The following is a 25,014-nucleotide window of genomic DNA, read 5'->3' as shown; positions in this document are numbered from 1 at the left end:
ATTGGTTAATCAAGTCACCTAGTCTGTGATTGGTTAATCAAGTCACCTAGTCTGTGATTGGTTAATCAAGTCACCTAGTCTGTGAGTGGTTAATAAAGTCACCTAGTCTGTGAGTGGTTAATAAAGTCACCTAGTCTGTGATTGGTTAATAAAGTCACCTAGTCTGTGATTGGTTAATAAAGTCACCTAGTCTGTGAGTGGTTAATAAAGTCACCTAGTCTGTGAGTGGTTAATAAAGTCACCTAGTCTGTGATTGGTTAATAAAGTCACCTAGTCTGTGATTGGTTAATAAAGTCACCTAGTCTGTGATTGGTTAATAAAGTCACCTAGAATGTGATTGGTTAATAAAGTCACCTAGAATGTGATTGGTTAATAAAATAATTTAGTCTGTGATTGGTTAATAAAGTCACCTAGTCTGTGATTGGTTAATAAAATAATTTAGTCTGTGATTGGTTAATAAAGTCACCTAGTCTGTGATTGGTTAATAAAATACTTTAGTCTGTGATTGAAGCCATTCTTTAAATGGAAATAGTGAAACATGCTGCGTGACCACAAACTCATATTTTAAATTAAAGAGGAAATAATAAAACACTGGGTTAGAAAAAAAAAAATGTATGCTCTCAAATTGAACTTTGCTTTTCAAAATAAAAGTCTTAGGAGGCTGGGCTCTACAAGAAAAAAATAATTCTAAAGTAGATGTTGATGAGGTCCCGGGTCTCTTTCAAAATAAAATAGCAGAGTTGGAAGGATCAAATCCTTCTGTTAATCGGACGGACCGCAGTGGGATTACAGATTACATTTGATGAGGATTTAAACATGATTTGGTCCTCATCCAGATCTTAGTGGGCGGCGCGTCCGCGACACGCGCGTCGTGCGTGAAAGCGGCTCGTGCTCGTTGAAGGACACGGTCCGTGTGTGTGTGTGTGTGTGTGTGTTAGTGATTCTGAGGAGGATCCACTTTACTAAACACGTTTTCAACCCGTGGATCATTGAGCTTCACCTGGACGTTTACAAACATTTACGCACGTGTTTCCGCCTCTAAAGGAGTTTGTGCACGAGGAGCTGAACCATCATCATCTTCAGCATCAGCGAAGGTTTCTTCAAACGATGTGATGATGATAAACATGGAAATGTTTCCTAAAAGCTTTCATCTGCTCCAGGTAAGACCACATCTTTATTCTGCTTCACATCAAAGCTTTTTACAATCAATCGACCTTTTCTTTCTCACTTTCCATTCATCCTGATTGACTTGTGTTCCGATCACTTTAAACGTGCAGCAGCAGCTGGAGCGGATTAAAGCTACTTCCTCCGAGGGTTCGAATCCCATCAGAGGACGTGTTAGAGCACAGATGCTGCGATTTAGTATTCTGCCTCAAAGGAAGGTCACAGTCGTACGAGCACTGAACACATGTTCTCAACACATGGGTCGGGACCGAAAGGAGCCCGTCCAAGCTTAAAAATAGGACTTTTGTATAAATCAGTTAAAGTATTTTTTGTTGAATTATTTTCACCCGCTGACTTTGTGCTCCTCACATTATATTATGTTTTCAAAGAAAGACTTTTTCCTTCAGCTGATTGTCAACATGTGGTTTGGGCTCCAAAATATGATCCTGCACTCGTTTTTAGTGTTGAAAATATTTGCGTGGAGAAAATAGTCTGTGCTTTTATTTTGAAGGGGATATACTAATGGTGTTGAACTCCAACCTTCCATGCTTAAAAAATATTTGATTGGCTTCATTTTTCTAAAGCACAGCCTTAAAAATATTTATCTTTAAATGAGATTTTAAAAAGTTACTTTAAGTGACTTCGTTTATTACATTTTTCAACTTCAACTGAAAAAAACCTCACTTTGTCCCTAAAATGTAAAATTCAGTCTACTACTACTACTACTACTACTACTAATAATAATAATAATAATAATAGTAATAAATAATGATTTCCCTCCTGTAAGACGAGCGTTATCAACATGTGGGTCGGGGCCCAAAACAGCGTCACAGACTCACTTTGAAAACATTACAATGAGCAGCACTTGATCCACTGCTTAATGTCTGCCAGTGTGGAGTTTACATGTTCTCCCTGTGTCTGAAACATCTGTGAACGCTTCAAATTACTTTAACATATTTCAACATCAGCTTTATTTTGAACTTCATTTACTGATTAAGAAAAAACTATTATTAGTTGACCGAGTCAAATTCCTCGTGTGTACAACATACACTTGGCCAATAAAGATGATTCTGATTCTGATTCTGATTCTGATTATTAGGAATAATTGGGGGAAAAAATTCAGTTTAGAACCAATATTGATTAGCTTGACAAACACTGGAGTTTATCTCCTAAACTTCCTTTGATGATGATGATGATGAGCGTCATTTTCTTCAGGGCTTCAGAGTCTCATCTGATGTACATAATTCAAATGTAAAGCACTTTGTGCAACATTATCACTAATTAACTTCAATGTCTGTGAATCGTGGGGGAAGTCGTTGCCGTGGTGGAGCCCTTCAAAGGTTTGATGATGAAAGTCATGTGACATTAAGTTTACATCAAAGGGAAAAACGAGCAGCTCATTTAAAAACTCATATTATCACATGTACCACATGTTCCGTCCTCTGGGTTAGGCTTCCTCTGAGCTGAACTTCATTCACACACACACACACAGATAAGTGTGTGTTTAATACCTGCACTATAGACCATGCTGAACGACTCTATAGACTGTAGAGTACAGATATTCAGTATAGAGTGTAGACTGTAGAGTATAGACTCTAGTGTATAGATGGTATAGTATAGATGTTGTGATGTAAACAATTATCCATTGTGTTTTAAAGAGAAGAAAACACAGCAGTGATAAATAAGAAATTAGGTTATTGTGAGTTATAGAGAGAAACTCACACATTCATTTACAAAGGAAGGAAGGAGCCCCCCGCCAAAGTAAAAGTTAATATGTGAGCCGTGAGGCACTAAATGTCCATGGTAGAAACAGCTTTAGGATCAGTGTGTGTCCTCATAACTTGAATCATTTAATCAACACTTTAAAATGACTCTGACATCTGTAAACATTTCAAGTTAAAAACATCGTCGTTTTTTACCATGACTTCAGTGTTTTTATCAGAAGACAACAACAACAAGCTAAGAAGAAAGATAAATATATGGTGTGGTAAAAAGAAACTTTTAAATCAATATGAAAAGAAACAAAAGGCCATCAAAGATCGAACAGAATAAAGGACAAAATGTATGAAAAAAATGAAGAAGAAGAAAAAGAACCTGTAAAAAGTGAAAAGATGAAACATAAGTGAAGTCAATGAAAGGATGAACTCATGCTTTCATGTGTTTCACATCACTTGTAAATACAAATTTTTCATTAAACTCATCAAAGGAAATAGTCTTCATTCTCTGCAGGAGATGTTTTTATTTTTATTATGAGAAAGGAAGTGATTTTCTGTTCTTGGAAATCATTCCGTGGGTTTTTAATGTTGGATTTATGAGCTGACAATTGTTTCCAAATGTAAATACCTTCAATATGAACAATGTGAGACACTGTGTTTAAAGTCCAGACAATAGAATAATGACAAAGTGGTTTGTGCTTTAAAACAAACATGCTCTGATTGAGCTTCAAGTTTTGTCTTCTTCTTCTTCTTAGTTTAGTGGAAGTGTTTGTCACTGACACTTTTGTGCAGGTGTCACCGCTGACCTCTTCCTCGACACGGATCACCGTCTCCAGTGTTCCACCTTTTATTCCCAACTAGTACAGTGCCCGTCGGAAGTATGCATTCATGTGAGAGCTTAAGTAGAGTTGTCAATTATGGCCAAATGAGTGTGTGTTTGAAGGTTGGATGTACAAAGAGGTGTACATACTCTGTACTCTGATGTGTTATAAAGCGGTAAATTTGTGGGTGCAAAATAGAATAGCGTGTGCGATTTCCCTGGTTTAGTTCTATGGGACATGCGCACAATAAACGTGTTTGTTGTTGTTTTTACTCATTTTCATATTTTTTTTTGTTTGGTGTATTTTTCTGTAATGTATGTTTTTTGTAGTCATTTTGTGTGTTTAGTTTTTTGTTTTATTTTTCTCATTTAGTACATTTTTTAAATTATAAATACCGTGTGCGTGTGTGCGTGCGTGTGCTCCCGTGAAATGTTTGAGACGCTGATAACCAAACTCTATAGCCATTGTAGCGCCAATCATAAAAGTAACAAAACTGCGCAAAATAAAATGTAAAGCTCCAAACTACATGAGTGAGTAATTAAATCAAAGTGTGATCTACAATTCGGCTGTCTTTGTTTTTCAACAAAAATCAATTTTTACCTTTGAAGCGAGTGGTCAGAGCTTAGGCTCCATGTTCATCTTTGGGCCAAAATATAAGGTAAAAAATAAAAACACCCAAACACTGTTAAGCTACATTGCTGGTGCTGCAAAATTAGCGATATGGAAAACAATAATAAATAAGGCTTTGGGCAGAAGCAGTAATGAAACTATTCCTGTCTTAAAAGGTTGAACATAATTGCTATAAAATGATGAATGATCTGCACACTTTCTGTCAAGTTTGGGCTGCGCAGGGAGTTTTATGCTGTACAGGTGGAGCTGGTGAGCTCATACTGAACTTGTGATGTAAAATGTTTTGTTTGACATGGATGCTGTTAATCAAAGGTTAAGTAATTAGGTCTTTTTTCATTTTGTCTTTTGCTGAATGTTGATGTGTGTTCATGAAGGTTCGTAATTAACTGAAGTATGGTCAAATACAAGTTCATCTTTGTGTTCACAGGTTCTCTCCATCGTTAGCGTGCTGCTGCCGTCGTCCTGCATTTCAGAGCTAACGTGTGAGGCTCTGCTCATGATGTCAGGAAACGTCACGTGTAAGTAGAGCATGTTTAATAAAGCTTTGAAATCTCAGCTGAATTGATTTTCCGTTTATTTCTCTCTTGAAATAAAAGCTCACAAGTCGTCTTTATCTCACAGACTTTCACTGGAGTTTAGAGGTAATACGTGGCGACCAATCAGAGGTCGAGTTAGGGGTTAAGGTTAGGTGGATTGATTTTATTTATTCTCGATGGAACCCTCTGAACAATTTGTTTGGAATAGGGAATGAAACGCAGGGAATGGGCTAATGTATGTTACTCTGGGTTAGGGTTTAGGGGTTATGGTCGCTCTAGAAGGAAAATATACGAGCAGTCACTTGATCATTTAAACTATAACTAGTATACTACTATATAAATAAAGTTGAATTGAGTTGAATAGTTACAGATTAGTCAGTATTACAGTTACATTTATCAGAGCTTTGATTCAAAGTGACGTCCAACATGAGCAGTAAAGGTTCGTTCACACCCAGTGTGACTTCAGTGACTCTTGAGACTAAATTACATCAAATATCAATGTAAATGTACTAGATTACATTTAAAATGACATTAAAATTCAATGCAAATTACATGATTCCAGCGACTCAATCACACATCCTGAGTCGCACAAAGTTTTTGAACTTTTCAAGTGACGCTCATCCAATCAGTGATGAGTTTCTTCCTACGTCACTGTCTGTAGAGCTGAGGCTGCACTGAGAGGGCTGTACGATTCCTCTATTTACTGGGGCCAAATGAAAGTGGCATACTCCTTGAATAAATCTTATAAATTCTAAGTATACTGTGAGTGAACTCATCTTTTAGTAACTCTGTAAGTTGATCATTTAAACTGTAAGTACAACTGGAGCCATCTATGATAAGTGCTGTAAGTGTACGGCTGTAGAAGAAGTGATCAGCCCTCTCAGTGCTGCACACACATACTTTTCATACTATTCATACTATTAACACTATTCCTACAATTCAATGGTCGTCACGTCACTGGAGCGATAAAGCGCGACTATGTTCATGCGACTCCACATAGGTGATTTAAGCGACTATCGTCACGTTGCGTGTTAAAGAACCTTTATATTTCAGAGATGTGATCAACATCCTCCCAGTGATGGACCAGGAGGGATTAAAAAATGTGTTTGATCAATTTTCTCTCCTGTATTGATTAAAAAGTGTAAATGTTGAACTTCCCTCCCTCCCTAACACTCACTGCTCATTTCCTCTCAGAAATATTAATCAAATCTGACCGGAGGTCACGTCTGTGTTTGATTTCTTCATCACTGCAGGAAACGTTTGTCACTGGTGGTTAATGTTCACGTTAGACTGTTAATATGGAATATTAGAGCTGATCCTTCTCGATGATGTTGGTGATGTGTTCCTCTCTGTGTTGCAGGGCAGCCATTGGCCGCCACCAGGAACCAAACAGTGACGAACGCGTCCAGTCAGTGGAGCGGTGAGTTCCCTGCTCTGTGTCTGTCAGGCTGTCAGCGACTCTGATCTGATCTGATCTGATCTGAGGATTCACATCCAATACATGATAACTAGGCTGGAAATAGAGTTGGCACGGCACCAGAGATGCAGGAATCACCATTAGACAGAGATTAACCAATAGAAACAGTCCAATCAGATTAACCAACAGAAAGAATTCTCCAATCAGATTAACCAATAGAAAGAGTCCTCCAATCAGAGCGCAGTGACATCTCATATTCACATTTAAAGATTAAAACGTGTTCACGTCGGACACCATGAGGTCAGAGACTGACACACAAGCATAGAGCATCGTTACACCTACATTAAAGGGGAGGAGCCACGTGTCACATAATCTCTCATTAGCGCTCCATTGTGTTGGACAACATTCCTGTTTATCAGTGGCTGCAGCCCCTTACTGGTCCGTGGATGCTTTGGTTCTGGGCCAAAGAAACAAAGAAAGCAGAATGTTCTCTTTTTAAAGGGGCAGTATTATAAATAAAATCACTTGGTGAACAATGGTTTTGTTACAGTGATATACATTCCTTTAGCCTCATTCAGAGGGCCAAAGTTGAAAATGTTCTGTTTGGAAAACAGGCGAGTTTGGAAAAATAAACCTAAAAAACTATGTTGTTGGGTTTTCTTGGAACAAATGGAAATGTGTGAAAAATAGAATAATGCTGGACTTTAACTTTAACTTTAATGCTAATCACACACACACTAAATGACTGCACGTGTATGTGTTTGTGTGTGTGTTTTCTTTCCATCCGTAGGACCAGGACAGTTCTGTAACACGTCCATCGATGGTATCGGTACTTGTTGGCCACGCAGTAGCGCTGGTGTCCTGGTGTCACGACCCTGTCCAGAGATGTTTTATGGAGTCAGATACAACACAACCAGTGAGTCTATGTTTACTGTGATCTACGCCCCCCCCCTTTCTATAAACACTCCCACCTTCCCACCTTCCTATGAACACCCCCTCCCCTCCCCCCTCTCCTCTACCTTCCTCTGAACCCCCCTGGGCTAACCCCCCCCCCCAACCCCCACTCTGCTTATATAAGTGAGCGTGACAATTAGCCAGAGACGCACAAACCAGTGGAGACAGAAGAACAAAGAGAAGATAACACAGCATGAAGTGCAAATATTAGAGAAACGCAAGCTCTGTGCTGTTATTTTGGAGGGGTCAAATCATCTCTAACTGTATTAATAACATTAAACTAGTGCGTGCGTGTGCGCGTGCATTTGTGCTTGTGCGTGCTTGATGTGACCACTCGCTCCTTTCCTCTGTTCATGGCCACCACCATTATACTTAAGCTGGGACCCGCTTCAGTTTCTCCACACTTGTCACCAGACTGGCCGAACTGAGTCCACAACACGATAAGCACAATATGCACAACTATAACATCACATCTCACTCTCACTTTAAAAAAGTCAACTCTTTCCCACCCCCTTCCATTTCCTACCCTGACTCCCTCTTCCCTGTTCCCTTGCCCCTCACCTAGATGTAACACTGCCCTCTCTTTTTCTATTCTCCCTTTAATAAAGTCTTTCTTAGCCATCATTAAGGAGGGCTGGTGATGGTCATAATTATGTCATGAAATAAATTCATTTATTTATTATCTTAAAAAGTTTGTACTTCTTGTAGTGTTGACCTTTGACAGCATGTGCAGATGAAGTAAAAACATTTTTTTCAAAATTAAACAAATGTGTTAATAATTTGAGATGTGGAGCAGTCAGGGCTAAGCGGAGGTTCAGGCCAGTGAAATGAAATCAAAAACATTACGCTGATGAAACGAGAGGTAGTTTCATTAAACTAACACTGCGCTGCCATTGGCTGAGCTGTTTTTAGGAGGAGATCAGGTTCAATGTGAAGGTGAACCGAAGCTCATGGTGTCGGATTACAGCCGGTGTTGGTATTCATAGAGCACACACACACACGTGTCATAGGAGATCAAAAGTAATATCTAAGATGTTTAAAAATGTGTGACTAACTAAAGCCTGACTAACTAAAGCCTGACTCAACATCATGACCTACTTAAGCCCCGCCCCCCACAGACTGTCTTACTGATGAAGACAAACCTCCTGATCTCAGAAACTCTGAGAACAAGTTTGGGGAAAATCTCAAAGCTTCTGTTCATCACAGACGGTATCTATTTAGTGTAAATATATACCACATATATACTATATTGTATAGGTCTATACCACTTAGATACTATGTAGTATAGATTTATAATGAAGAGACACGACTGTGCTGCAATATTAAATCCCTTTTGAATTAAAGTATCCATTAGTTGGACTTGATTTGTGTCACTCCCTCTGATTGGATGCTGACCTAATCTGTTTCACATCTTTTACTTTCTTCTTATTTCCTTTTTTAGCGACTTTACAGCTTTAAACTCCATGAAATCATAGCAAACATGATCAATAGGTTATTAGAGACAATCACTGTTATTAATGATGATTTATGAATAAACATGAGGGTTACACTGAAATCAGAACGTTGTTAGCCACATGCTAACCCATAGCATCTGTTTAACATTAAATATTCCACAAAAATGTGACATCATCTCTAAACATTATTTATGAAACTTTTAATTTCTTCCAAAGAGAGAATTAGCATCATGTTTAACACTAAATCTCACAGCGTGTGATTGGAGAAGTTCTGCTTTGACCTGTCACCAAATAAACTGATCACCAGTTCAGCTAATACACCATCAGATAAACTTTTCACATTTAAATACAGTCACACTAATGTGAACCAACACATTAAAAACACACTTCATTTACAGTCACAGGATAAAAATGATCACTAAATAAACCATAACATGGATATGTTTGTTTGTTTGCCACTTTCTACATATTTAATCCCTGTTGAGAGACACTATTCAGAAGTCAGAAGTGACAGAAATTTGCAGTAATTGGATGAATTATTGATACTGCAAGTTTAGTTTAAATATGATCAACATGAGAACTGACAAGTTATGTTAGAAATGAATGTGGATGTTGTCAATGGATTACTTCACAGATTAAGTAATCTTCACAAAGGAAGTAATCCAAAGGTTTGATAAGGGCAGCAGATGATCCTCATGTTCTCTGAAAAAACCTTTTTATCTCTATTTTTATTTTAAACTTACTTCCTTTGAACCATTTCCAGTTCTTTGTTGGGTTTAGTGTAGTTTGTACATATTGATTTAAAGCTGTGCATATGAGCAGCCTAATGATGCATGCTAACACCTGCTTAGCCTCTGCTAATGCACCACTCGTGTTTAATGTTCATCTTCTCACGTTAATCAAAGCAGAAAATGAGCCCTGGTGACTCAGTGAAGCCTAGATATGCAGAAATGTGCTGTTGACATGTTGTTAGCATGTTGCTAACCACCCACAGAGCTCTTTAAAGGTCGTGTCTGTGCCTCTTTTACTTTTAGCCTCTCGTCGCTCCAGATGGTTTTCGTCACACCTGTGAACATATATACATGTTGACCTCTGACCCCTGTGACCTGGTTGCTAACGTGACTAGCCTAGCATACTATATGTGCTCCGTGTCATCAGCTGTGTCACTTTGACACGGCGAGTGTGAGGGACTCGTTTAGCATCTGGGTTCATCCTAATTACAGGAGTTAATTAGGTCAATGGCCTCAACGCGTGGCTCAGGGCCCATAAGTGGGTCGTGAACAGGTTTTACTTGGGCTGTTGTCTAAATTATTCCTTTTTTTTTTTTTTATTCTTACCTTGTCTGCACATGCTGTCAAAGGTCAATACTACAAGAAGTGCAATCATTATGAGACAGCAATGCATGTTTTGTTATTGCAATTTATTTTATTGCAATAACAAAACATGCATTGCTGTCTCATAATAATAATAACAAAACATGCATTGCTGTCTCATCGCTTAATTGTGACCATCACCAGCCCTCCCTAAGGAAGTGTAAGAAATCTTTTATTATAGGGAGGATATAAAAAGGGAGAGCAGTGTTACACCTAGGTGGATCAGATCTGTCTCTGCTGGTTTTCTCTGTGTCGGGTTAGTTTGTGTAATTTTGTGTAACCGTGACTGTGAATGATTGGTAGTGAACCAGTTTGACTCCTAATAAAAGGCGTGAGGGTGAATAAAGTGAAGGCGTGAGGGTGAATGAAGTGAAGGTGTGAGGGTGAATAAAGTGAAGGCGTGAGGGTGAATTAAATTAAGGTGTGAGGGTGAATTAATTGAAGACGTGAGGGTGAATGAAGTGAAGGCGTGAGGCTGAATAAAGTGAAGGAGTGAGGGTGAATAAAGTGAAGGCGTGAGGGTGAATAAAGAGTCTCTGATGGGTGACGGACGCTAACCTCCATCCTTTCTGCTGCTCCTGATGCTATTTTTAATCCTTTCACCTGCTTTGACTCCATTTACGTTCTCAGAGACACATTCTCTTTATCTAAGTTTAAACGTCCTTGTGCCACATGTGACAGAAGCACATAGTGAACATACTAATGTTTATCAAACATAAATACATGTGATAGAAGCTCATGGTGAACATACTGATGTTTATTAAACATATAAATACATGTGATAGAAGCTGTTCACAAAATGAAAGTTATGTATGTAACTACGGTTCTATGAAATCCTGGATGACCGTCAAAGGCGGTGCTTAAAGCACTGGATCTTCCATCTTGCGCATGCTCAGGTCAAATAATTATATCAACAAAGTCACCTCTGACCCCTGGATGACCCAGAGAGTCTATATCTACCAGTGTCATCAGGTGATCTGTTCCTGCCAAAATCTTCTCGCGAGGACACAAGGATCTTGAGTGACAGGATGCTCCGACGGTCATCCAGGATTCATAGAACCGTAGTTACATACGTAACTTTTGTTCTATTTCATCCTTATTGATCGCCAGAGGCGATGCTTAAAGCACTGAATGACTTATACCAGAAAAGTCACGAAAGAATCCTCACCTACTCAAAGCCTGAATCTGTGGACAGTACGGCCATTGCCACCGGCTGGACACCAGCAACGTTCACCGTGTAGAAACATCCAAAGGTGCATGATGAGGACCAGGTAGTTGCAGCAGTGCATGATAGGCATACTGAATGACCTCCACTACCCAGTGAGAGAGTCCCTGTTTAGAAAGTGTGGTACCCCTGCTACAGCCTTAATGGCAGATGAAAATGGTGTCTGTTGTTTGTAGGCTAGCTGTCGCCTCCATGTAAGCCATAAGCACCCGCTCGGGGCACAACAGCGTTGATGGCTTGCCCTTCCCCCCTGAAGAGCCCAGGGGACTGAAGGGAGCCAACTCAATAGGCTGGTTCACATGATGAGGGGGCAACCGCTTGGGCAAAAATGAAGTTTTTGGCCTGAGATTCAGAGCCATTAGCCTTCCAGTGCAGACATGCCTGGCTCACTGACAGAGCATGCAGCTCCTCCACACGTTTTGCCGTTGCCACAGCATGAAGAAAGGCTGTCTTGAGAGACAGCCACTTTAAATCAGTGTGCCCCAGCTGCTGAAAGGGCGGCTGAGAAAGGGACTGAAGGACAACTTGCAAGTCCCATGTTGGCGACTCATGGACCCTGTGCTGTCTGAGCCTCTGAGTCCCATGTGATCCCACTGACTGGCCATCCACTTTTGCATGACTGGTCAAGATAGCAGCCAAATACAATCTGAGAGTGGAAGTAATCCTTTTTTTGTCAAAAATGGACTGCAAGAAAGGCAGTATTGCCACCACTGAACCTCAATGTGAGAGTCACACCACTCCACAAATAGCTTCCACCTGTTAGCGTAAAGCGACCTGCTGGACGGTGCGCGACAGTTTAAAATCATGTGGGCAACTGCCCCATTGTAGGTCGCCAAAAGTGAGTCCTCAACTATAGAGGCCACAAGAACAGCTTCAGACGACCCGGACTCGGGTGCCATATGCGTCCATTGACCTGAGACAGGAGGTCTTTCCTCTCCAGAAGATGTCATGGTGTTCCCTGCAGGAGTTTGAGCAACAGCGGGAATTATGGTCTTCCCGGCCAGCATGATGTAACCAGAAGCAGGTGGAGACCACCCTGCTGGATCCTATAAAGCGTTGCTAGTTTGAGGGGAAGTTGAGGGTATCTATTAAGTAGGCCGTCCGGCCAGGTATGTGCCAGGGCATCCTGGTGGTTAATGTGGTACACAACTGAGGTATTGTCTGACCGAACAAGAACATGTCGATCTTGAGGTGCATCCTAATTAGGTGTCCAACCACCAAATATGGCTCTTCTCAATGCGGAGGAGCAGAGGCTTTACTCTGAGCCCCTCCCGGATGACTGAGCTTCTCACCCTATCTCGAAGGGAGAGCCCAGCCACCCTATGGAGGAAACTAATTTCAGCACCAGCCCTAAATACCTCACAGCCTGGCTGGGTACATGGTTGCTCTTGGCATAATTTCCTTTGACACCTAGATTGCCCATGTGACTGAGAAGAGCAGCAGTGTCCCTCAAGAGTTGAGGAAATGACTAGCCAGTCTTCCAGATAGGGGAGTATTGTAACTCCACTGGCCTGTAATGGTGACAGAGCAGCTGCCACACACCGAGTAAAAATTTGTGGGGCCAAGGATAGCCCAAATGGCAGAACCCTAAACTGATAAACCTCGTCCATGAACATGAAAGAAAGGAACTGTCTGTGATGAGGGACAATGGGAACATGAAAGAGAGACCGTCTGAAGGACATCTGCTCCATGCAGCATATGGAAGGGCAAAACTTTGAGAAACCGGTTCAACCCCCTCAAATTCAGGACCGAGTGAAATTTGCCCTCTTTCGTGCGTACAAGAAAGTAAGTGGAGTAAAACCCGCTGAGGCAAACCTCAAGGTTCACTAACTCAATGGTATTCTTCCCAACAAGGGATTTCACGGGATCTCTGACCACAGTGCATTTGATCCCGTCGAAGGTAGGGGGCGGCATTAAAACTGTAATGTATAACCCCTGGGTAGTGTGGACACTACCCAAGGGTCTGTGGTTTGCTCTTCCCAGCAGCAGAGTTGCTCCTGGGAAAAGAGTCTGACAACCGGCCCCTGAGGTTCAAGTTCTGCCCCCCTTGCCCCTTGGGCAACTGGGGGGGGTGATGACTTGGTCCAGAACCCCTAGGCATCTGAGCAGATGGACGTGTGGCTGCACGATGTTGCCGATTACCAGGCACTGTGATTTGCAGGCCCCTGGATTGCCCAGAAAGGCGAGCAGTCAGCCGTGGGTGTGGGTGACCAGCACCCAAGGATTGGAATTTCCCATATAGTTTGTTAGATTTTAAATGATTATGGAGCTGGGTGGAAACAACTTTTTTGAAGAGTTAGGAAATGAATGGGAGATCAGTCTGTAATTTGACAGTGGTTTAGGGTCCAAGGTGGGTTTTTTGAGGAGGGATTTAATGAGAGTGGTTTTGAGTGAGGTTCGAATATGGCCTGTTTCCAAGGACAGGTCTATTATTTTGGTTATGAGGTGACTGATTGATTTGTTGTGAGTTTTAAGCAGAGGAGATGGGAGGGGATCGAGGCGGCAAGTGGATGGGTTAGATTTACGGATGATGTTCTCGACCTCCTGCTGTGTTGTGAGGGAGAATTGTGATAGGTTTGGTACGATGGGTGTTGTGGGCCGGTCAAGTGATGTGTTACTGAGAAATTGAAATGAGGAACGGATATTGTCAATTTTTGATGTGAAGAAATCAAGAATCCAGTTGCAATTTGTATCTGTGTGGGTGTAGAATGAGGAGACCTGTGGTTTGAGAACGTAATTAATTGCGGAAAACAGTTTTTTGGAGTTATCTGAGCTGTTGTTTGAGTGTTAAGTAGTGTTCTGACCTAGGTCTGACTTGCAGAATGCTTTGGCATTAGCCAAATGTTTACATTAGTAAATGCAAACATTGTAACACAGAATCCTCTCATTCAGACTCTGACGCTGTGGTTGCTATTGTTGGCAAATTATAATCCGTCTATAATCCAATATAATCTCTCACAGGAAAACAATTCTACAACCACTGATTTACGATGAACAATTCAGTAAGGATTAAAAAAAAATATATATATATATATATTAAAATGGAAAATAAAATGTGTCAGCTTTACCTTGTTTATTAACTGTTGAGCAAACCATGTAAACTATGGACTATGGTTTGTAACCTTATGTAGTAATAATAATGTATGTGTATTGTCTCCATCTTCATGTTGAATTACATCAGGGTAAGTCAAACAAACATTTGTTTGTTTACACTGCACTACCATCAGGTCATATTTAATAATTAATTAGATTCCAGAGCCCACAGCACATTCTGTGCTTTTATTTTGAAGGGGGTGAACTGCTAATTAAAGAACAGTTGACGTTCTTGTGCTTTAATTTGGTTAATTTTATCACTTTGTTTTACTTTTGATTTAATATTTTTCGAGTGAAGACATTTCAGAGTAAATAAATCTTTTTTGATGTTGAACAGAAACCGAGCGCTGTGACTGAATGTGGGTCAGCGTGTGTTTATATTTATATATTTATATATTTATACTGTGAGGATTAGTGGAATCCCCCTGAGGACTCGCTAACACATTCATTAAGGACAAACACGTCCAAAATGATAGAGCTTTCAACACGTCACATTCACAACATGTGACTAATGTAGGTCAGTCTGTGTTTCTATAGGTTGGAACAATCTATACATAAAGACTTGTTTTATACTCAGGAGGCGGGGCCTATATAACTGATCTTAACCTGCTCTGAACAAGCATCAGTTACCGTGGTTACTTACCTGGTCATAAATTAACCAGCATGTGCCATCACACAGAGGGTTAATCCTCCGCTTTTTCTATTTGTAGAAACAGCATAATAAAACATGAAAAATTAACAAATGATGTCTTTTATTTTGAAACTGAAAATGATAAATGTAACGATAAACACACACACAGTTGTTTGGATGATTAGAGAAATATTAAAAACATTTCAAAAGTATAGAAAAAAACTAAATGGAAAAACTTTTAAATCTGACTAAACTTTTCATCAAAAACGTTTTATAATCCATGACCAATTTCACATTTGTCGCCTCCGTTTATGATGAAAGGAATGAAGTTTTACATCAGACGAGTTTCAAGCCTGTGTGTGAATAAGGAGATAAATACTAATATAAATATATGTCTGTATATCTTTATATAAAGTAAACGATGAGGGATGTTGGGGGCGGAGTCAGGTCGTTTGAGGCTAACGGTGAGCTAACATCATGTTGACTGTGTGAAATCTCTGTCATTTCCAATCAGCGTTGGCAGAGATTTTCTCTCCTCTGGCTTTAAAGTGTCTGAGAGGAATTGTGTCACTGTCTTAACACTTTTATCATCGTTTTTTCCTGCTCCTGCTTTTATTTCTGCCTCTGATGAGATTTTCTGCTCAGTGTCTATTTGAAAAACTCATTCTTATTGTTGTGGTGTCGTCATGTTTTAAAGTGAAGCAAACAAACATCTTCTTGGTCAAGTCCAGAGCTTAAATCCTCAGAGCGTTTATAATGCGTGACCTTGACTGTAACGCCTTCAGTATCATAGACTATAAATATAAAGCTGCATTAGGCTCCTCCCATCAACAACAACGATGGACAGATACAGTCTCAAATAATTCAAGGGTTCAAGGTTTTTATCGTTATTACGTGAGAACTAGTAACTCAAAAATCAAAGGAAAAGTTGAATAAATAAATAAGACAAACAGGACAATGAGGAGGTGTGGCTTCATGTTCTCACAGGAAACGTCACCAAATTAACACTTTCACAGATACGATCTTTGAACTCTGTCTTTAACGGTCTTCCTTTGTGTTTGAATCAAAGGAAGTTATTTCCTTTGAAGTTATTTCCTTTGATTGGTTTTTATTTGAACACTTTAATCAGGGTTAGGCTAAATGTTATGGATCAGGTGATAAATCTTAATAAAATCACATTATTCTTCTTCTATTTAACAGCCTTTAATCCCTGCTCAGCGAGCACCGCTACGTGCTAAGCTAACCCATGTTTGGTTTAGTTTAGCACGTAATGAAGGCTGATCATATTTAGATCTATGTTGTAACGACAAAATACAACATAGTAGATAAATAAGTTGTTATTGTCCATAAGGTTTAAACATTAATGTCTCTCTTTATAAGAAATATGCATTATGTTTTATAATGATGATAATAATAATAATTATTATTATTATTTATTATTATATAAATCCTTCCTAAAATCTCTGAATCAATGAGAAACATGTCCTCCTAAAACTAAAACTATGACAAGAACCTCAAGGCTCACAGCTGAGCTAGCTGTCAGTCTGCAGCAGATCAGTCTGATCACAAAGTGACCAACGTTTACCTGGACAAGATCTTTATTTATATTTATGTGTTTATTTATTTATTTATTTATTTATGTTTTATTTATGGTACCAAAAAACCAAAGCAAACGTGTGTATGGGAACATACATTGTAATAATCCTCTCTTCTTCTTCTGCACAGATAACGTGTACAGGAAGTGTCTGACCAATGGGACGTGGGCACTCAGAGGGAACTACTCCATGTGTAGGGCCATCCTTCACCAGGAGGTACGACCTCAGTTTGAACACCACTACCCGCTAGGTCACCTCCATCCTAACCATCTTCTCTGGTTTTCATATGCTGAGGAGTTTGCCAGGCCAATAAATGCAAAAGCTCAGTTTTTACTACGGTTCTGACTTCTCCCCGTAGTGTCACACAAAACTCTGCTCAACGGTGTATCGAACCACATTAAATGTCACACCGACCTGTATTTCACCCTCCTGGTGAAACAGAGCAGGAGAAATGAACACGAGCTTAGAGTAGAGACTGGCAGACGAGCTACGACAGTAGCAACACCTTTAAAGCATGTCCCAGGAGTACAAGGACGACAGAGAACCCCGCTAAGAATCATGGGACATGTAGGATTTAAATGGAAACTACTACGCGGTGGTGTGCCCAAGTATGTAAGCTCTGAGGAGAGCGGACAGTCCACGCCGAGTTTGTTGTGCGCAGGGTCCGCCCGAGTACCTGGACACACGCCAATTACCTTCACCTCAACTATGACCCAATCACATCTAATCATCATAGGTTCTCAATCTAGACACACTTATTATTATTATTGTTATTATTTAATGGCACAAAAAACAAGTTTGTTACCAATGCAAGTGTGAAATTGAATGATGTTTACAAATAATCAAGGTTAAAACTAAAATGTATCTCTCTCTCTCTGTGTGTGTGTGTGTGTGTGTCTGTCTGTCTGTGTGCAGAGGAAGGGGAAGCTTAATTTCCAAATTGCAGTGATCATTAACTTCCTGGGTCACTGTGTATCGATGGTGGCTTTGCTTGTCGCCTTTTTCCTATTCTTGTGTCTGAGGTAAGAAAGCATCGCTCTGATATAATATACATATATATATATGTATATAAATATCTGAGGATATATATATATATATAAAATAAGATAATCTTCCACAAACGTCACAGTGTGAGGTTCAAAGCGCTGCTTGTGTGTCTTAAACCCATTTGTCACGGGACCAACATCTCACAGAGGAAAGTAGGACAGAAATAACAGGAAAACATCTTAGCACCTTCAGTCTTTATCGACTGTGTGTGTGTGTGTGTGTGCGTGTGTGTGTGTGTGTGTGCGTGCGTGTGCGTGTGCGTGTGTGTGTGTGTGTGGCGCGTTAGGAACACGTGACACTGCAGCTGCTCCATTTCATTAAAGTCCATTAGAAACAATGACTTTTACTTTGAAATACGCTGACAATTAACTATTAACAACTAAACCAAAGTTGCCAGAGATTTATTCAATTAAATTACTAAATCAGGTCTTTTATTTTGAAATGCACTCAGTGCTTCGATGCTTTGATGCAGAGAAACAAACCCCTCCCCCATGGTTTCTCCCTGTCTGAGAACATTAATTATTCACACATCCTGAGCGTCGCTGAGGTTTAGCCTCCAGGCTTTTACTGCAGCGGTGTCCTCCGGGATTTTAATGCAGCGGGTCCTCCAGGCTTTTACTGCAAAAATGACTACACAATTACAAAAAAAAAAACAACACAGAAATACAACTTTAAACTAAAAACAAACCAAAACAACTGCAATAATACGCAAAACAACAAAAAATAAACACAAAAAATCACATTAGCAAAGATTCCCAGAGTTTCATCAATAAACCGTCTGCCAAACATTATGATTGGTTGTTGGTCAGCTGTGAATGAAAGGCATTTTATTTTGAAAATCACACTTTTTTTCAGTGATTCTTTATATTTAAAAAAACTTTTGCAGTTATTTTGGTTGTGATGCTGCTGAAATGTTGTCTTTAAATTATTTAGTAAAATTGTGTGGTCACTAATGTGTGCGCGTGTGTGCGTGCGCGCGTGTTACAGGAGTATTCGTTGTCTGAGGAACATCATCCATTGGAACCTAATCACTGCTTTTATCCTGAGAAATGCAGCGTGGTTCATTGTTCAGTTAACGATGAGTCCTGAGGTTCACCAGAGCAACGTGGTACAAACTATACATTTATAAGTATATATATATATATATATATATATATATGTATATATACTGTTTATATGTCTCTTCTTCTTCTCCTCAAGGTGTGGTGTAGACTGGTCACTGCTGCCTTTAATTATTTCCACTCCACTAACTTCTTCTGGATGTTTGGTGAGGGCTGTTATCTACACACAGCCATCGTTCTCACCTATTCTACTGATAGACTACGTAAATGGATGTTTATCTGCATCGGCTGGTGTGAGTAAATCACCTCTGAGACGTACTGTGGTATCTGCACAAACATCATTTATAAATAATATTTAATGGACACGTGCATTTGATCGTCTTGATCACATGAAGTCATGTAACAAAAGAAGAAATGGAAGTGATAAATAATGTAATTGGTACATATCTGTTCTGAGCTCTGATTGGATGAACTGGAAACCACACCAGGCTGAACGACCAATCACAGTCGGTTCATTGGATTACTTTTTTAAGTCTGGTGGTGGGCCGTATGCTTGACATCCCTAAACCAGATGTTTAGAATCTATTGGTGACATCACAGAGCAGGAACGGACAGCTGCATGTTGACATGAAACTGTGCTCACAGTGTGTTACAAAGGGCTAACGGTGTTAGCTCCTAACGGATAGTTGCTAACGGATATTTGCTAACGGCTTGCTGCTTGTGCTAAGCAGAGCCAGACTTTAGCCAATGATTACTGACTAGTTTACTGACAGTAAAACACATGATGAGAGCTTCACTGATGTTTTGAATGAACTGGTTAACATGCTATCTGATGACTGAGTGTTGGCTGCTTGTGCTCCATCCTACCTAAAGACCCGTTTCAAACATTTTGACTGAGTGTTTTTATTCTCAGGTATTCCGTTCCCCATCATTGTGGCGTGGGCCGTGGGAAAACTTTACTACGACAACGAGAAGTGAGTTTATCTGCCTCACAGCATGCTAAAACTAACACGGTAACACACTAACATAACACGCTAACACGTTAAAACACGCTAACACATTACACACTAAAACAATAACACACTAACACGTTAAAACACCTACACGCTAACACGGTAAAACATGCTAACACACTGAAACACTAAAACAATAACACGCTAACAAAATAACACGCTAAAACAATAACACGCTAACACAATAACACGCTAACACAATAACACGCTAACAAAATAACACGCTAACACAATAACACGCTAACAAAATAACACGTTAAAACAATAACACGCTAACACAATAACACGCTAACAAAATAACACAATAACACGCAAACAAAATAACACGTTAAAACAATAACAGGCTGAGGTTCAGTGCACGTGGTTCAGTCCTTATTTAAATGAAAGTTCTGATGAAAGGATGAAACCTTCTCTGTCTTCTATGGCAGGTGCTGGTTTGGGAAACGTGCTGGAGTCTACACTGACTACATCTACCAGGGACCCATGATCCTGGTCTTAGTGGTGAGTCATGATCCTGGTCTTAGTGGTGAGTCATGATTTTAGTCTTAGTGGTGAGTCATGATCCTGGTCTTAGTGGTGAGTCATGATCCTGGTCTTAGTGGTGAGTCATGGTCTCACTATGTGTTCATAGTCTGAGGCTCAGGTTAACCATGATGAATGAGTTTTACAAACATTTCACCTGCAGAAGAGGAACAATTCTCTATTACTGACCTCCAACAGTAACCTATGATATACACATGGGCGACCGTGTCTCAGGTGGTAGTGGGTCGTCTTCTGATCGAGAGGTTGGGGGTTCGATCCCAGTACCTGACTATGTGTCGAAGTGTCCTTGGGCAAGACACTGAACCCTAAGTTGCTCCCAGTGGTCGACTAGCGCCTTGCATGGCAGTCCTGTCCCACTGGTGTGTGAATGTGAGAGTGATTGGGTGAATGAGCTGATATGTAAAGCGCTTTGAGACTGCTTCAGTGTGGGGATAAAGCGCTATATACAATCAAGTCCAAGTCCAAGTCCATTTACACATAGACCTTTGATATATACACATAGACCTTTGATATATACACATAGACCTATGATATATACACATAGACCTCTGATATATACACATAGACCTTTGATATGTACACATAGACCTTTGATATGTACACATAGACCTTTGATATATACACATAGACCTTTGATATATGCACATAGACCTTTGATCTATACACACAGACCTAAGATATATACACAGACCTTTGGTATATACACATAGACCTATGATGTATACACATAGATCAATGTTATATACACATAGACCTTTGATATATACACATAGACCTATGATGTATACACATAGATCAATGTTATATACACATAGATCTGCTACATACATATAATTAATAGATCTGTTCATGTCACACTAACTGATGAACGTTTCTTTATCAGATCAACTTCATCTTCCTCTTCAACATCGTTCGTATTCTGATGACCAAACTAAGAGCGTCGACCACCTCAGAAACTATCCAGTACAGGTGAGGGAAGGGGAGGAGCCTGTGTAGCAGTGTGTTAGTGTGTGTATCAGTGTGTGTTATTGTGTGTATTGTGTGTGTTCTCCACAGGAAGGTGATGACCATTCTGGTTCAACTTACTCCCCTTAGTGTTAGTGTGTGTATCAGTTTGTTAGTGTGTATATCAGTGTGTATTGTGTCTGTTCTCCTCTCTACAGGAACGCTGTGAAAGTCACTCTGGTTCTACTGTGTGTTAGTGTGTATTAGTGTGTTATTGTGTGTGTTCTCTACTCTACAGGAAGGCGGTGAAGGCCACTCTGGTTCTACTACCTCTCTTGGGAATCACCTACATGCTGTTCTTTGTGAATCCTGGAGAAGATGAAGTCTCTCAGATCGTTTTCATCTACTTCAACTCATTCTTAGAGTCCTTCCAGGTAACGTGGACACGCCCCCTGTGTGGACACGGTCCCTGTGTACATTTAGTGTAAACAAGCACTGACACATCAAAGAGTCAACTTCAAAGGACAGAATTCACTAAATACACACACATGTATATATATATATATATATATATATATATAATTTATGGAAAGTGTAGTTTTTGGTTTAAAAAAGAAGCTTATTTTACTTTTACTGTGTCACTGTTAAAATAATAATAATTATTATTATTATATATAGCATTATTATCATTATTATTGCTATTGTTGTTCTTATTATGATTCTGTTTGTAAATTCTCTCTCAGGGTTTTTTCGTCTCTGTGTTCTACTGCTTCCTGAACAGTGAGGTAAGATCTAATGAGGAACCAATCACAGCTCTCACTGAGGAACCAATCACAGCTCTCACTGAGGAACCAATCACAGCTCTCACTGAGGAACCAATCACAGTTCACATTCAGACCTGCTTCTAGTTTGCAGTGAAACAGTGCGAGATGTTTATTCTCCATCTTTAATGTTCAGTGTGAGCCCTATTAATATTGATGTGATTATGTTAGCGAGTGTTTAGCTACGCTAGTGTACAACAACTGTGAGCTGCATTATACATTAGTTATATATATTATACATGAGTTATATACAGTATATATATATATATATATATATATATTGCTATTGTTAGCAAGCACATGAGCCTACGTTCAGCTGCTCTCATTGGACACATTCATACACATCAAACATTCATCAGGAAAAAATACACATTTACAATTAATGTCAAATAATGTAGAAAGCTAAACTTATGTCACATCATCACCATCATCATCCTCCATTAAACTGGCACAGAAACAACAGACACAATTTGTTTTTGCAATTATTAATTTATTTTATCAATCAATAAAAAAACACATAATCATTATATACAGTAGATGATAATAATAATAATAATAATGATAAAGTTATATAAATGGAAACTAAATTTGTGCTCAGAAAATCTGCCCTTTATTGTTGTTGTTAATTTGAAGTGTTGTTTTTGTTGAATGTTGACCGTAGATGTAAACAGGCCTTCCTCGTCTCTGTCCTCATCCGTTGTTGTTGTTGTTGTTGTTGTTTCCAGGTGCGCTTTGCGGCGAGGAAGCGTTTCCATCGCTGGCAGGAACAACACTCCATCAGAGCCAGGGCGACCCAGGCCTTGTCCGTCCCTACCTCGCCCTCACGCCTCAGCTTTCATAGCATCAAACAGTCCACTTCACTCTGAGCATCATGTTCACCCTCTACACTCAGGACGTACGTGTGTGTGTGTGTGTGTGCGTGTGCGTGTGTGCGTGTGTGTGTGTGTGTGTGTGGCTATTATTTATTAGTTCTTCTGTTTGTTTAAAGTGTTTTTTGATGAAATGTTTGAACACATTCTGTAAAGTTTGTCTCCACATAAACACAAAAAATAGGTTTTTCATCATAAAACAATTATTGATAACCTGCATAATAATAATAAACATGTATGTTTTTAACAAACGAATTTTTTAAAAAATATTTAAATCGATTAAAAATAGATTTATGTTATGATTTATTTTTTTTCGTATTCTTTTTATTATTAATATTATTTTAATGAAATACAATGTTTGTAATTGAAACAATCATTTTAAATGTTTTTTTTATGATTATATTCTATGATGTTTTTCATAGTTTTTGAAACTGATTATTGATAATTTCCAAACATGTTGTTTTCGAGTCAAATTCGTCACATTTCATGTGTTCAGGCCTTTCTCTGTAAATACTGTAAATATATTTATTACACATTCCTGAAATAGCGAAGGGAGCACCTTTATTTTTGTCTCGTTTCATTCTGTAATGTTTGTCTTTTATCTGATGAACTTTGTTTTCTTCAGGTTATTTGAGCTCAAAAAAAGTTTGAAAAAAGATTTCCTCTGAGAACCAAAACAAAAACTTAATTTATTTGATATTTTATAAAATGTTCACAGACGTTTACAGAGCACACACAATAAAAAATGGCTTTAAGCAAAATAAACGTGACTTTTAGAACTGAAAAAGAGCTAGCGAGCGATTAGCTTTCGCAAATAAAAAGGCTTTTCTTCTTATTGCAATCATATGTTCATCATTGAACTGTTGATTTGTCCAATCAGATCAACAGACACTGTCATATATTTCAAATCCAACCTGTTCCAAGTATGTGGATTAATAAATCCTGGCTCTGTTCAGACTAAGATAAAAACGGGCTGTTGCCATGGTAATGTGTTGCTGATCCCGTTGGAGGTCAGTACTGTCTGTGATTGGTTAGAGCCACACTTGGAGGTATGGGTCATGGATGGCCCCGCCCCTCCTTCTGATCACATTGATCTGATGATGATCAGAGGTCATTGAACACATCACAGAACTATTGGTTCCTATTCCTATTGGTCGATCTACGACTGTCCTCTCATTGGTTCCCAGTCGTCTGTGGATTAGAACCACTGACCCTCAGAGGATCCTCTGATTGGTTGATGAGATCAGGCTGAACAACTCAAGCTTAGTTTCAGGATAAATTAAGCCCTAAAGTTGTATTAGTGTATCTCTGATTAACACGTGCGCACCAACAGATAAACTCATTTAATATCATATATTTCACTTATTTTTAAATATCAATACAGCCCCTTCAAAATAAAAGCCATATGAACAGGATGTGTGTAGTGTTTTTGTTTCAAATGTTATTTTCATACGAGAAAAAATAAAGCATTGATTCAATGTAGAAGTGGCGTGTTTATTTGTGGAACACACACACACATAACAGCAGTAAAGGCAGTGATGTTGTTTCCTCTGATGGTGTAGTTTATGGTTTCAGGTGAGCTCTGATGGTTTCAGATGGTCCAGTATTGGTTCTAATCCCGTCAGTTCTACAGGCTGTGGACCAGGTCCTGTCTTTGTGTTATTTAGAGCAGTGTTTCCCAATCTTTTTTTGTCCTGTGTATTTCATATTCTTTTTCATTTGTGGAACAGCGGGCTCTCCTAAACCCTTAACTGTGTAGTCAACGTTGGTTCCCTAAGACAAATTTAAAACAATTAGTGGAGTTTAATGTAGAATTTATTTAAAATAATAAAAAAAAATATACCATGCAACTTTTATGTGATTACTTCAATAGTAATTAAATACAGTCTCCTTTGTGAAATGTAGCTAATTATATAAATTACAAATAAATATAGTATTTTCTCAATAATACTGTTCATTTTTGGTGAATTTGTGCAAAAATTTGTCTAAAAAGGAACTAGGAATTTTTCCCAGTTATTTTTAAATTAATTGTTAAATCTACACGTACACGTACCTCTATTTGGGAACCACTGATTTAGAGGATCCTGAGCTGAGGTGTGTTTTCATT

The 25,014-nt window shown here is 39.2% G+C and overlaps 1 protein-coding gene across 1 annotated transcript; it reads left to right on the top strand.

The window, feature by feature from the left end:
- The first annotated feature begins 780 nt into the window (after nucleotides 1-780).
- LOC114481343 (corticotropin-releasing factor receptor 1-like) lies at nucleotides 781-23,118 on the top strand. Its single transcript, XM_028476086.1, has 14 exons — nucleotides 781-1,160; nucleotides 4,758-4,848; nucleotides 6,227-6,286; nucleotides 7,074-7,199; nucleotides 16,739-16,824; nucleotides 17,524-17,630; nucleotides 18,643-18,763; nucleotides 18,856-19,009; nucleotides 19,630-19,690; nucleotides 20,158-20,230; nucleotides 21,156-21,241; nucleotides 21,516-21,651; nucleotides 21,961-22,002; nucleotides 22,764-23,118. The coding sequence occupies exons 1-14, from the start codon at nucleotides 1,113-1,115 to the stop codon at nucleotides 22,902-22,904; spliced, it is 1,332 nt and encodes a 443-aa protein (XP_028331887.1). The 5' UTR covers nucleotides 781-1,112; the 3' UTR covers nucleotides 22,905-23,118.
- Nucleotides 23,119-25,014: the final 1,896 nt, after the last annotated feature.

This window comes from Gouania willdenowi, chromosome 19, assembly GCF_900634775.1.
Source record: "Gouania willdenowi chromosome 19, fGouWil2.1, whole genome shotgun sequence".
Classification (NCBI taxonomy): domain Eukaryota; kingdom Metazoa; phylum Chordata; class Actinopteri; order Blenniiformes; family Gobiesocidae; genus Gouania; species Gouania willdenowi.
Note: the sequence above shows the minus strand (reverse complement) of the source record. Positions and strands in the feature narration are given on the sequence as shown.